The sequence below is a fragment of the Rutidosis leptorrhynchoides genome, chromosome 4 (assembly GCF_046630445.1).
Source record: "Rutidosis leptorrhynchoides isolate AG116_Rl617_1_P2 chromosome 4, CSIRO_AGI_Rlap_v1, whole genome shotgun sequence".
Taxonomy (NCBI): domain Eukaryota; kingdom Viridiplantae; phylum Streptophyta; class Magnoliopsida; order Asterales; family Asteraceae; genus Rutidosis; species Rutidosis leptorrhynchoides.
This window is the reverse complement of record NC_092336.1, coordinates 604,967,501-604,980,733: the sequence shown is the minus strand read 5'-3', so window position 1 is coordinate 604,980,733 and position 13,233 is coordinate 604,967,501. Positions and strand designations below refer to the sequence as shown.

At 34.5% G+C, this 13,233-nt stretch overlaps 2 protein-coding genes and 1 pseudogene across 2 annotated transcripts; 2 read left to right on the top strand and 1 right to left on the bottom strand.

Annotated features, from left to right (window-relative positions):
- The first annotated feature begins 1,059 nt into the window (after positions 1-1,059).
- On the top strand, positions 1,060-2,529 carry LOC139903982 (ubiquitin domain-containing protein DSK2b-like). Its single transcript, XM_071885916.1, has 2 exons — positions 1,060-1,453; positions 1,870-2,529. The coding sequence occupies exons 1-2, from the start codon at positions 1,222-1,224 to the stop codon at positions 2,286-2,288; spliced, it is 651 nt and encodes a 216-aa protein (XP_071742017.1). The 5' UTR covers positions 1,060-1,221; the 3' UTR covers positions 2,289-2,529.
- A 460-nt stretch (positions 2,530-2,989) lies between these two features.
- Positions 2,990-7,061, bottom strand: LOC139903981 (ATP-dependent (S)-NAD(P)H-hydrate dehydratase). Its single transcript, XM_071885915.1, has 10 exons — positions 6,706-7,061; positions 6,036-6,112; positions 5,836-5,945; positions 5,616-5,730; positions 5,139-5,201; positions 4,860-5,023; positions 4,707-4,768; positions 4,232-4,298; positions 3,749-3,928; positions 2,990-3,368 (listed from the first exon to the last, which is right to left on the bottom strand). Exons 1-10 carry the CDS (start codon positions 6,941-6,943, stop codon positions 3,341-3,343), a joined length of 1,104 nt encoding a protein of 367 aa, XP_071742016.1. The 5' UTR covers positions 6,944-7,061; the 3' UTR covers positions 2,990-3,340.
- A 1,350-nt stretch (positions 7,062-8,411) lies between these two features.
- Positions 8,412-11,014, top strand: LOC139842979 (protein trichome birefringence-like 11; annotated as a pseudogene).
- The last annotated feature ends 2,219 nt before the right edge of the window (positions 11,015-13,233 follow it).

Sequence of the window (13,233 nt, the reverse complement as noted above, 5' to 3'; positions counted from 1 at the left end):
ACCGTTACATAACTATACGCCGTTATATTACACCATTACATTTGGTGAGAAATCTTGGGCGGGAAAACTTTTGGCAGGAAATCTTGGGAGGGAAACTTCTTCTATTTAAGTGGCTCACACATCACAAAATTAGTATACTACAACATTATGGCCGAGAGTCGTTATGTACATCTTGTTATATATACACACCAATATACATAACGTCGCAATAGTATACATATTGTATATTAATTTTCCCTCCTTTTCATTTTCTTTAAAAAAGAGTGGTCCCACACCATAACGCCGCAAATGGTCGTCGCAAAAGACTTTAGACAACGAACCCGACTACCCGAGGAGTTGATGTATTTGCGACGAGCTATCATCGCAAAAGGTTTTTGCGGCACAATTTCTGGCGGCGAGTTTTCTCTCCCCAAAAGCGCAGACTCCCTATAGGGAAAGTCGAAAAGGAATTTTTATTATTTGTTATTGATATGTACATGGCTATTTGTTATTCATACATAATTATACATTGTCTCTTCAAAACATATTTAGTTATGTATGGATAAATTGATTGTACACGGATAACACCCTTTATTTTTATAACAAGAAGATGTACAGGGGAGGCTCAGAGGGGGAACAAAGTGATCGACCGCTCAGGGCCCATGATTTTCGGGCGCCCAATTTTTTTATATACACAGACATAATCGGAGATTTGAGATGTAGGAGAACTAGAAAAATTCAAATGAAGCAGCGAAGACAACGCACAATAGGCCCCAGAAATAAAAGAAATTAAAGTCCACCAACATTCTAGCAAAGTCGAAAGAGTTTTTTTAAAATAGTTTATAATATTAGTTAGGGCCTGGGCCCTTTTTACAAATCGTTCAGCACCTTTAAATTCTCGGGATCGGCCCTGTATTATAATGAGGAATTGGCATGTGGAACATTCGAATAGGAATGGAACATTCGAATGAATTGGGATGTGGAATAGTCAATAGTGGGCCACCCTCCCGTCACGTGGTTTACCTAATATTAAAGATCGGATAGGCGTAGACATCAGTCACGAATGGGTGTATGAACAAATATACTTGCGCCCCAAGTTGGGCTCCTTCCCCAAGTCATAATTAAACCCTTACGTACCATTTATATTTTATATTTATATATCTCCTAATTCCTGTTCATCCTACGATTTCAATTTTAAACTTCTTCCACCGATCAATCAATTTAGCTCGAATCTCACACATCATGACCAACGGTGTTGATTCCAGCAACTCTGATACCCGTGAATCCGTCACTATTAACGTACGGTGTTGTTCTAACAGCATGATGCCGAATTTCTCCGTTCAAGTTAGCCTCGAGGCGTCTGTCGAGACGTTTAAGTCTCTTATCGAACAGAAGTCTGATATTCCGGCCGGACAACAACAATTGATGTATAAGAGACGTGTTTTAGAAGACGGTCAGACTCTTAAGAGCTATGGTATTTTGTTTATCTTACTCTATTTGATAATTGATTGATTAATTATTACTCCTGTATGTTTAACCTAATTGTTAGGTTTTATTAATTAATTATAGCCTCATGAATGTGATAAAAAGTATTACTAGATAGATACTGCTGCTGTTAACGTCACGATATTACATCCGGTGGCCGATCGATATTACATATTTACATCTTGAATTTTCTTAAAAGGTTTGTAAATTAGACAAAATTGTACAGCAGTTTTTGTTAATATGTGGTTTGCCAATTTCATATTTGTATCTCATTTTATTGCATCAGGAGCTAAAAAATTAATTATAAAATAGTGCAGCACCAACGACGGCTTTCTGTTTTTAGCAAATGTCTTGAAGCATATAGTTTAGTCGCTCTGATATCTTTTTCTTTTTATGTGGTTACAGGCTTGAAGGCCGAGCACACTGTTCACATGGTTTATGGTTCGCTTGAAGGAGAAGGAGAAGGAGAAGGAGAAGGCCCATCACCAATTCCTCAACTTAATTTTATGAATCAAGTTTACTTGGACATGCGGCGTCAGTTGACTCTCAATCCTAAAATGATGAAAGCAATCATGGATTTGCCTGATGTCCAGAACGAAATGGCGGGGAATCCCCAATTTATGGAGTTGCAGCAACAGACTCAAAATCCTGACAAGATGCAACAAGTCTTGGATCTGCCTGTTGTCATGAATATATTATTATGCTGTCAACCAGATGTTTTGATGAAGACGTTGCGGGATACTTACCCTCATATCACTGATGATGATGTTTATGTTGAGGTTGATGATGATTACCATTATGAATATGAGTACGAGTATGAATGATGATTATGAGTATGATGATGATGAGTATGATGATGAGGAAGAGACATAGTGATATGTATCAGCTAGGAATGGAGAATCTACCAAATTTAGAAGAAAGATGAAAGGAAATCAGATGATGCATTTAGGCAGGCATTTATTCACTACGTTTATTCATTATTGTTATGTTAAATCTCCATAACATTCATATTTTATTATGCTGCACTTTTATTAATATGTAAATTTGCTCAAATTGCCACCTCTAATCACTGCATATTTGTTTGTTGCTAAACACACATGTTCATTTCAAATTAAAGGTGCACACGAATGAGGTGTATAATAACAGTAACTGTAATCTAAACAGCTGAGCGATGTAGATTAGTGACCTTTCATGATTATATTCGTGTACTGTTAAATTGTTCTTTGATACTCGGTATGTTCTAGTGCTAATATTTGTTAATATTATCAGTCACAACATATAGTTCACTTTTTAATCTGAACTTGTACAAAATATTGAATACCAATGCATATAGAGTTGTGTAATACTCCGTAAAAGTCATTACAACATCAACGTCCCTGAATATGAAAAAGGAATATAAAAAAGTTTATCATTGATATAAAATGTTGAATGGCCTTCGAGGTATCCGACAGCCAAGAATTTAGCCAAGTTGGATATACCTTGAACGAATTAGGAACACTAACCAATCCTATCATATTAGCCAAGTTGGATATACCTTGTTAAACACTGCAAAACGGTTGTTTTTTTTATTTTTAACATTCGCCAAGGTTTTTTTTTTGTATGTTTTTTTTTATGCTATGTATTTTTTTTTGCAAGTATAATACAGTACGGTGCACATATATATACCTTGAGGAGCTGGATTCCTCATATCTAATCTTAAACCATATTCCTTAAGAATCCATTTATATGCAACAAAGTATCAAAACTTTGGTACTCATCTTTATTTCACACTAAAGGATATTATTATCTTTCTAACACTAAGCGCCCTCAATTAACCTGATAACGAAAGAAGACAGGCCAACATGACAGTGAAGTGAGCCATACTCATAGCATAGCTCTAAGAAACTGGACATATTTCTTCCAAACTGCAAAACCAACACAACCACGCAATTAGATAACTTCTTAAAAAATTACAAATGAATGACTGATATATTTATCTGAAATTAAAATAACCAACTGGCGAGTTCTGATGTACTTCTGCTCTACTGCTTGAACTTGTAATAATCAATTTCTAAGAGTTGGGTAATTCTGATTATTACAGTAGTTTAGGAAATTGATACATATGACGTTCAGTGTTATGTCAACTCTTATAAGGTCACAAAATCTGGTCCTTTAACAAATTGATACATAACAGAGAACGATGGCATTATAGAAAAGAAAAAAGTGAGATACAACAAGAACTAATCAATTTCAAAACGCAAAATTCAAATACGCGTAATCTAATTAATTTAACATAGATACTTACCTTCTTCCCAAGCATTCTATAATATCGGTGGTGAGGGTTGATCTCTTCTTATCTGCAAATGCAACTGATGCTGCCTTTCTCATCAGCGCAGATCCTGCAATACACCCCAACATAACCGGGTTGATACCGGGGTCAACTTCACCAATACGCTTTCGAGCCCAAGCTAAGAATACTGCAACACTGCTCAACAAAACAAACATTTTTTTTTTTGTCATTTGGACTTTTTAACTGTTGCTCTAAATGACCTCATTTTTATTAGTAAGACTCATATGTATAAGCTTTATAAATGTATATATTACAGCACTTCCAACTTTCAATTTCACTACTAATGTTTACAAATATTTTTATTAATATCCTTTTACATCTCTGATTATACATTACACTATCATAAGTTATGTATTGTAATTGTTAAACCGTGCACCAGGTCATGATATTAGTTATAATAAGAATATTATTTTTGTAATCATATCGTAATCATATCACCTTCCAGATAGTATATCACCTTGTCCGCCACAACGTCTAGGGGAACCATATATGCTAACTGCTTCAACTGCATGGTAAAAAAAAATAACAATTACAAATATCCTGTTGCAATACTAATGATCCGGTTTATTCAGATTCAGATAAAGATAACTGGGAGGTAGGGAACACTTGACCCTACTTGATCCCAGTTTCATGTTGTCTTACCGTTCCTCCATTACGTGGTATTTTTATACCTGTTTGACCCGTTATCAACATAAATAATTGATTAATTGATCATTTTTATAAATGGGTTAAAACTGTGGCCTCTACTTGGAGTCGAACATGTAGTGGATCTGAACTACATACACATCATAAGGAATATTTAATACATGCAGCTTACATTATATGCATTATGACTAAAGCTATGTGCTCAATGAACCTTAAAGATCATAATTACATAATACCAAAATATATAATGACGATTATTAAAAAATACCTCCTTCGCCATCACTAATGTAATCAGTTTGTCCTTTACGGAGAATAGTCACACCACCAATACTGTAAAAAGAAAGGTTTCGAGCTATTCGTCATTTTATAGCACTTTCTTATGCATAACACTATCAAAATTACTTAAAATAAAAGATATTACCTCTTTGCAAGAGACAGTAGTTGCTGGGGTCCATCTCGATCATTTACTTCACAGTTTAATACTTTCTGAACAAGACGTTTATATTCATTTACATTTGGAGTCAGAACAGCTAACGGATAGCCGCTCACTAGATCGAGACAGTTCGTGACAAGAAATAGTCCATCCTGTAAAACAACACAAACTAGCATCCAAAAATATCATCTGAATAATAAAAGTATGCAACTAAAATCATGAAAATAAAATCCAACAAAGATTTCAATAGTTCCGTATAATTTGTACCCCGTCAATGACCATCGGTACATTGCTTTCCCGTGCATGCTTCATAATATCACTAACGCAATCCTTCAAGCATAAAAAACAGTATATAATTAACTTTACGTCTAACTGAACCATTGTAATTATGAAAAGCTTTATGTGTGCGTTTTCCTTTAAAAAAAAAAAAAAAAAGAAATTATGAAAAGCTTTATATGTTTATAAACACAAAGCATGGTGAGGCCTAACGATGCAATTCGAATCTGTGTCATTACGACCAAACTAAAACGTATATATAAATAAGTTATTAAAAATACTGATAAATTTTAGAAAAATGGCGTAGTTTTAATTGATAATATAAATCATTTGTTATTTAAAGGGTACGCCTATGTACCACACTACCCCTTGCTTTTCAATAATAATTTTCTTTTTTCTTCATTGTACATCAATGTTTAAATTTTTTTTATTTTCTATTTTTCCTTTTAAGGAAATACAGTAACACACCAGAAGAAACGGATCTCTTCCAAGTCCAGGGCCGATGACAAGACAATCGAATCTTTCCATCCACTTGTCAACTTCAGCAAGAACCCGGGTTGAGATTGATTTTCTGTCTTCATCCCTGAAAATAATGATACAAATAAAATTTAATACTAAGAAGAAGAAAAAAGAAATCAGAATCATTTCGTCTTGTAGAAAGACCGATGTGTTCTAACTTCAAACTGACCTCACATTGTATGATTCCTCTAGCAAAGGATGCACGATTAACTCAGGGCTGTAGCTTTTAATAACTGGAGCAGCATCTTTAGTACAGATCACGTGTGATAAGTCTGCACCCTAAATAGGGAAAAAAGCTTCATACTTGTGAAATTTACAACGGAACAAAATCAAAAGTGAATAAAATGATGTGTGAAGAAAGAAACTAACAATTTTAAGAGCTGAAATAGCCGAGAAGTACGGTGCACCAGTGTATTCACGACAACCACCTACAACCGCTATCTTTCCTGAATAAAGGGAAAAAATTAACAGTTGAAAAAAGGAAAAACGAGTTCAATGAATCCAAATTTGATGCAAAAGGTACAATAACAAAAGAGGAATTTTATGGGAGTGATCCGTACACAACTAATTTTTAGCTATACACAACCTACTATTATGCTTTATAATGTTGTAGTTTAAAGCATGTTCGGTTGTGCTTGTGCATAGCTTAAAATTGGTTGTGTACAGATCATCACCCGAATTTTATACATCAATTCACAGTTCCGAATAGAAACTTTATAACATGCAAGTACATGATGCTTCAAGGATCATAAACAATCAAATTTCACATAAAATTGTTAACATCTACAATAAATTGAACTTCTGAAAGATTGGGTCAAAAAAAAAATTCTAAAATAAATTTTACAATTTCTAAGCTAGAAGTATTGGGTCAAAACAGACAGTACACACACGTCTTTATTACTTCAAGAAACGTTGAAGGTGTAAACCTCATTATCTAGACTGAATTTAAAACAATAGACACAAAAAATGAAATAAAAATAAAATAAAATAATATATAAATTGATTAGTTTAGTGTGAATCATGAAAAAGGAAAGCTCACCTGCTTGGCCTTTATGTTTATTTGAATCAAGATTAGGGGAAATTGACCTCAAAACACTGATAGCATCAATTTCTAAATTAGGGTTACCGCTACTCATTACAGATTGCATTCTTGTGTTCTCCTTACTAATGTTATTCACGGACAAAACGGTGTCGTTGCTGCTGATACGGCAATCTCCAATCAAACACCTAAGTAAGTGCTGTTGTCTTCTAATTATACTCCCATAACACTGCTGCATATATCTATGTCTTTAACTACACATGTATGATCTTTAATTGTCTGAAGTAGAAATATAACTGGTATGGAAATTAGGGCTATGAAAATGGGAACTTACAACAAACTGAAAATTGGTGATTTTTTAATAATATTTTCTTGGACTGATTTCTTCAGCGGTGGATTTTAGCGAAATATTGAGTAAAGTGCGCAAGTTGGTCTCTCTATTATCTTGAAAATACACAAACCATCCCTCATAAACAAGTTAAATAGTATGGAACATCCTTGTGCGTTGACTTAAATCAGTCCAAGTTTATGCATCAACTTTCCAATCCCTATAAACAAATTATTTATTTTTTTTTTTGAACGGCAAGATTGCATCAGTCCGGACCGAAGCCTAGTCATCATTTGCACACACACACGTTCGGGCAGGAAACCCGAACCACGATCACAGGGATTCGAACCCTTAAACCATCCCGAGGGGCAGGCGGGCCGGACCTTAGTCCCGGATCGGGTCGGTAAAACCTTCCCTTTGGGCTGACCTCAATGGAGCCTATTTCAGTCCATGTTTAATTTGGTCATTCAGAAGCCAGGTTCGAACCCTGGACCTCTTACCCGGCGAGGGTGTTAAACACCACCGTGATACCACTCAGGCAAATGCCTATAAGAGGATTAATATGTAAACCTACTACACATCTTTTCCACGGGAGTCAATCTTCGCCTTCTAGACAATATGTAGCTGATGCGCCCGCCCCCTCTTAGTCAATGGGGCAGCAGGGTGCGAAGATCAAGATATCTTTTTTATGACTTCCATTCCACTTATCGATCCCAACCCAAGGCGGCGTCTCCGGTTGAGGAAGAGGTAGGCGGCCTGGTGGACTATATGACTAAACATAAGTAAGAGTTAACAGCTTCAATTATAGTGACTTAACTGCTAAACTATCCGTTTGTTTTACTGTTCCATATATAGTCATCACAATATCGTGAGTCATTACACATTTCCTCACCTTTTTAGACGAGTGAGGCGAATAAGAGATTAAGAGTGAACTAGGTTTTTTTTTTTTTTTTTTTAATAACCTTGTGCAACAAGGTGTTATTCCACCATCCACGTCCGTTTTGGTTGACAACGGAGCGCTAACGTTTTAACTTATAAATTGCTAACGGCACGGGGAAAAAGATTCGATTGTACGGCCGTTTTGTTTTGGTTAGTTTTATGTTTTTTAGTACCGAGACTATTCGTCAAATGGTTGTACTTTTGTTTGACTTTATTAATCTTGAAACTGTTATTGTTTTATAGCATTTCTTATTTTAGGGGCGAAAGTAATTATTAAGCAAGCAACACAGCAAAATCTAATGATTCATTCATCTCTTCAAATCCCCCATTATTAATGTGCTATGCTTCCAGTTTGCATCATATTTCTTTGTAAAAAGCAACAATTTTTATTGCAGATGGTGAAAACCTATCTCACCAACACTTAAATTCGTCAATTTACATGAAGAAATTAGAGTCTTTAAAATTGTTTGAACCCTCATTAGAAATATTGGGTTTTTTGTTGATTACAGTTTCTATAACTTTTGGGTTATTTTACTTGGATTACAAAAGTATTGTTAACGGTGCATTTAGATTAACAAATGTGAATGTGAAGCTTAAACGGTTGAAAAAAGATTATAAATATTACTCCGTAGTAGTAATAGATAGAAAAAGACTAGATTTTTTTAGTGAAACTGGTGATAGATGTGACTGTGTTTGATGGCGATTGGTTGTGGGATGAAAAATTTTAATTGTACCAATCTAAAGATTGCAGGTCTATAGATGAAGGGTTTAGGTGTTCTGAAAGTGGACGCCCTGATCTTCTCTACACCGAATGGCGTTGGCAACCTAAAGACTGTAACAATACTGCAACTATATCATCTAATTATTTTGTTTCTACTTTCGTTTTACAATTTATGTTTTGGTAAGTGTTTGTTATGCAATTGGGATTTTTGTTTTAGTTATTTGATAAAAAAATTTAGTACGTAAAAGTTATCCAGGTTGCTTAATAAAATGAAAGTTGCATGTTAGTGGACAATCAAGTAGGGCTAGTTAACTATTGTTTTGTTTGCCACAAAGGGTTGAGTACCTGATGGAAGCAATACTATATTATGTGGTGTGTTGGAAATATATCAATTAAGTTACCTATTTTTGGTCAGCTGGATGTAACTGTTTAATTGGTTAATAGTGGCACCTTTTGTTAATCTTTAGATGTCAATTAATTAATGAGTGTAAGGGCATGTTTATGAAATATATTCTTGATACCATTTGATCTTTTTTACACATATCTATTTGATGAAACCATGAAAGATGTATTTTATGCGAATGTAATTCTCAGAAACTATTTATAACAACAAAGTCATGAATGCGATTTTGACTCTTCAAGTAGCATTAAGTCGTATAAATGTTACTTATTTTGTGTTGAAAACAGATTTGGCGGGAAACGAATGTTGGAAAACATGAGGAACAAATGGGTAGTCTTTGTTAGAGATTCTATCGGCAGAAACCACTCAGAGTCCATGCTCTGCATGTTGTCGTCTGCAAAGTACACCACCTCCGGATTCTATCTCAAAGATAAAGACTATGCTTAAGTTAGACCGAATGAATTGGACCTCGTCTAATTGGCGGGATACTGATGTTCTTGTTTTTAACACAGGACATTGGTGGAACAACGAGAAGACCGTAAGGGGGTAAGCCGCTTATCTTTTTTTATATACTCCATCAATTCTTAAATGAGGATATGTTTGACTAGTTCGGCCAAACTTATAACAATAGAAGTTCTTAGTGATGCGATTCTTGAATTATATTAACTCTTTCAAGATGTGACTTTCACTATCCTCCGTGCTCATTTAATTGGTAACTTTTCCAACTGTTTGTTGATAATGTTTTCTAGAAACAGGGGTATGTTTGACTTTTAAGGTCAACGTTGAACTTTTTAAATTCATAATTGATGTGATTTGTTCACAAATGTAGCATCATCTCTTTAAGATGTTTTTCTTATTATTTTGTGTGTTTAATAACATCTGTAAGGTACCTTTGTATTTAGAAACTGCATACAGAAAGGCCCCAGACACTGTTTTATATATTGTGGATCAATAGTGAAGTAAATACAACAAAAACACTAGTGTATTTTCGCACATACGCCCCAGTGCATTTCAGGTTCTTTATTTGATATCTTTTGATCGTTTTACCAAGTTTCCACCCTGTCCTGCCCACAGTGACGATTATATGATTATAACTCAACGGGTCCCAAAAAAAATTTCAGTATCAATTATATTAGAGTGCTATTTTAGTGATAATTTACCTTAAAAAAAATTATAAATTCGAAAAATATATGAGGTCCGAGTAGTATAATTTAGTGGTATTCTATACAATTTAAAAGAAATACTATAGATTTGAAAAATATATGAGGTCATACATTTGAATTTAGTGGTGTCCTATACAATTTACAGAGTATTCTCAACTAAAAATTTTCAAACTAGCAGTGTCCCGTGACCCCACGGGTCTCTTATTAGAATCGCCTCTGCCTGCCCAAAACAAGAAACTTAAAACTCCAAAGGTAGATATGTTTGATATTTACACTTTGGGATACTTAGTTACTTACCCATTTCGCCTGTTATTATTATTTTTTTCCTAGCCTTATTTTTTAATTTTACCCATTTGACCTTTTAAAATGTGAATATAACTTGAACCAACCTGTGAATAATCGTGTTTACAGAGGTGGAAACATGCAGCTAAGTCCTACAGCTGCACACAGACAAGATTGCAGCCATTGGTGTCTTCCTGGGGTCCCCCTGATGCGTGGAATGAGATACTTTATGCATTAATAATAAAACATGTAGCTTCTTTTGGTATTAGTAGTTCAGTAACATGTTTGCTATTTATTCCTTAGTGAGCTGGTGAACATTTAGTGTATATATGCCTTTCATTTGACTGTATACAACGCATCTTGCAGATGTTTGCGTTGCTTTTTGAAGTTTCGACATCTTTAAGATCCTTCAATAGGCAAGTCGGAGCATTAATCGACATGTTTATTAAGTTGAGTTTAGTTCGATTCACATGGCGTTTCGTATTTATAGTCGATGATTAAAAGAAAAGAACGTATTTGTCAACTTATTTGAACTTGATATGTAATGCATTATGCATGTACTGAGACAGCAAAATGCTGTTTTTAGGGTTGAATACTCTGGAATAATATTATAGATCTGATGGAGCTGCTGTATTCAGTTAGATCTTGCTAGGTTCCAATGTATATATAGTTAATTAATAAATACGGAGTAAATAAATTGATATAATTTTGTTGTGATTCAAGAACATGGAGGGAGAATCAATTAATCATAGGAACATTGGTCTGTGCAACATGCTTTGTACCATAAATTGGGCGGGAATTTACTCGATCAAGTTGGGTGCATTATCATTTAGACCATGCGCTATGCACATCGTTGTGCTCATATCGTTGCCGGAAATCGACCACAACGGGCTCTGTGCAGCCGTTGTGGTCCAATTCGTCGTGTCGTTGTGGGACGTTTCAACGAAGGCTACAACGGTCGAAGGTGCATTCCGATTGGTTGGTTCTGCAGGAAAAGGCTCCGATTTAAATTTGTAATCTGCATATATCCGTTATAAAATTTGATTATAAATATACACACTACATTTCTCTCTATATACATACTATCTCTCAATATACATATATATCAAACACACTCCACATTTTCACACCATGAATTCAAACAAAGTTTTCATTGATGTGCATTAGGGGGGTCGAGCTGACTATGACTGGAAGTCATACATTTGCGGAAAAAATATCTTTTGAAGATGTCGATGTTTCCGACTTTGGTGTGTTACTCAGGGTGGAGAAATAACTTCTCTTTATTCTAGGATAGAGGAGGGATTGTCTACGTCTCACCTCCCACATACCTCGCTTGTGCGGGATTGGGTTTGTTTTGGTTGTTTGCAGTTGTTGTTGTTGTTATTGTTGTTGTTGTAGTGTTTCCGACTTCGATTGCTCAAAGTTGAAAAAATTCCTCGAAAAAGAAACACCATACATATTTACGCAAATTGTGTATTTCGACGAAGAGCGGTAAATGTTGATGTTTATGTTTACGGATGAGCAATGAAATGCGCAAAAAGAGCGAGCCAAGACACGAACTTGTCGAATAGAGTTGTATCTCATAAACATGGGTCAATCAAGTCACGGTCGGGTCCCTGAAGATGTAGATGGGTCAGTGACGATACGATAGGAGATGCAAAGTATTGATGAATGTTGCAATTTATTTTATCTCAATCGTTTTAGAATAATGTATTTTATTTAATGTATTTTTAGGAATTAAGTTGTAATCTTAATTATTGTATTTTATTTATTACTGTTTGATTTTATTTAATTAAAACAATTTTACTTTATTTGATTTAATTTTTTAAATATTTATTAAAAATAAAAAATGAAATATAAATGCCACATAGTGCCCCACAACAACACAACAATACATCTACCATAGCGCTTCATCCATCCCACAACAATGACACGTCAACAAAAATCTCCCTCACAACACCACAACACCACAACATTAAAAATTTGCGTAGTGAATGGTCTTATAAACAAGCTAGGCATTTTACAAAATTTGATTAATATTTTTCTTTGTATTATGATTTGTGTAAACTGTTTAAAACGTTATTAATGAGAGAGGATGATTATGGGTTGTGCTTATCACAACATCAATTCACACTAATCCATTTCGTAAACGTATCCGTATTAGTATCAATACATCAATTACTAGGTCATCTTGTGATAGTTAAATTATACTACCTTCGTCCTATTTCTACTGTCCGTTATCTTGGGATGTACCAAATTAATTTTTTACTTTCATAAACGAAAAAAGAATAATGTGATAAAGTTCTTTTGTGCCTCTACTTTATACATGTAAGATAAAAATATCGGTAAAAAGTAAGGGGTAAAACTGAAAAGTTAACAAACAATACACGTAACAATCATTTTTTCTTAACCGTGTTTTTTAGCCGGAAACAATATATTTGGAACGGAGGGAGTATTAAAAATAGTTATCGTGTATGAGTCTTCTTTATTTTAGTTTAAATCGTAAGCATGTTGACACGACTAACTCATGTACTAATTATATCCGTCTATATATTTGGGAAGCTCATCAACCTTGAGGTAGTCGTGGACAAAAAAGGGATGTATGTGTTTGCTGCTCCCAAATAAAAAAAAAAAAAAAAAAATTAACTAAACGTAAATTGGGTTAGGAACTATATGACCCTTCACCATGACATGA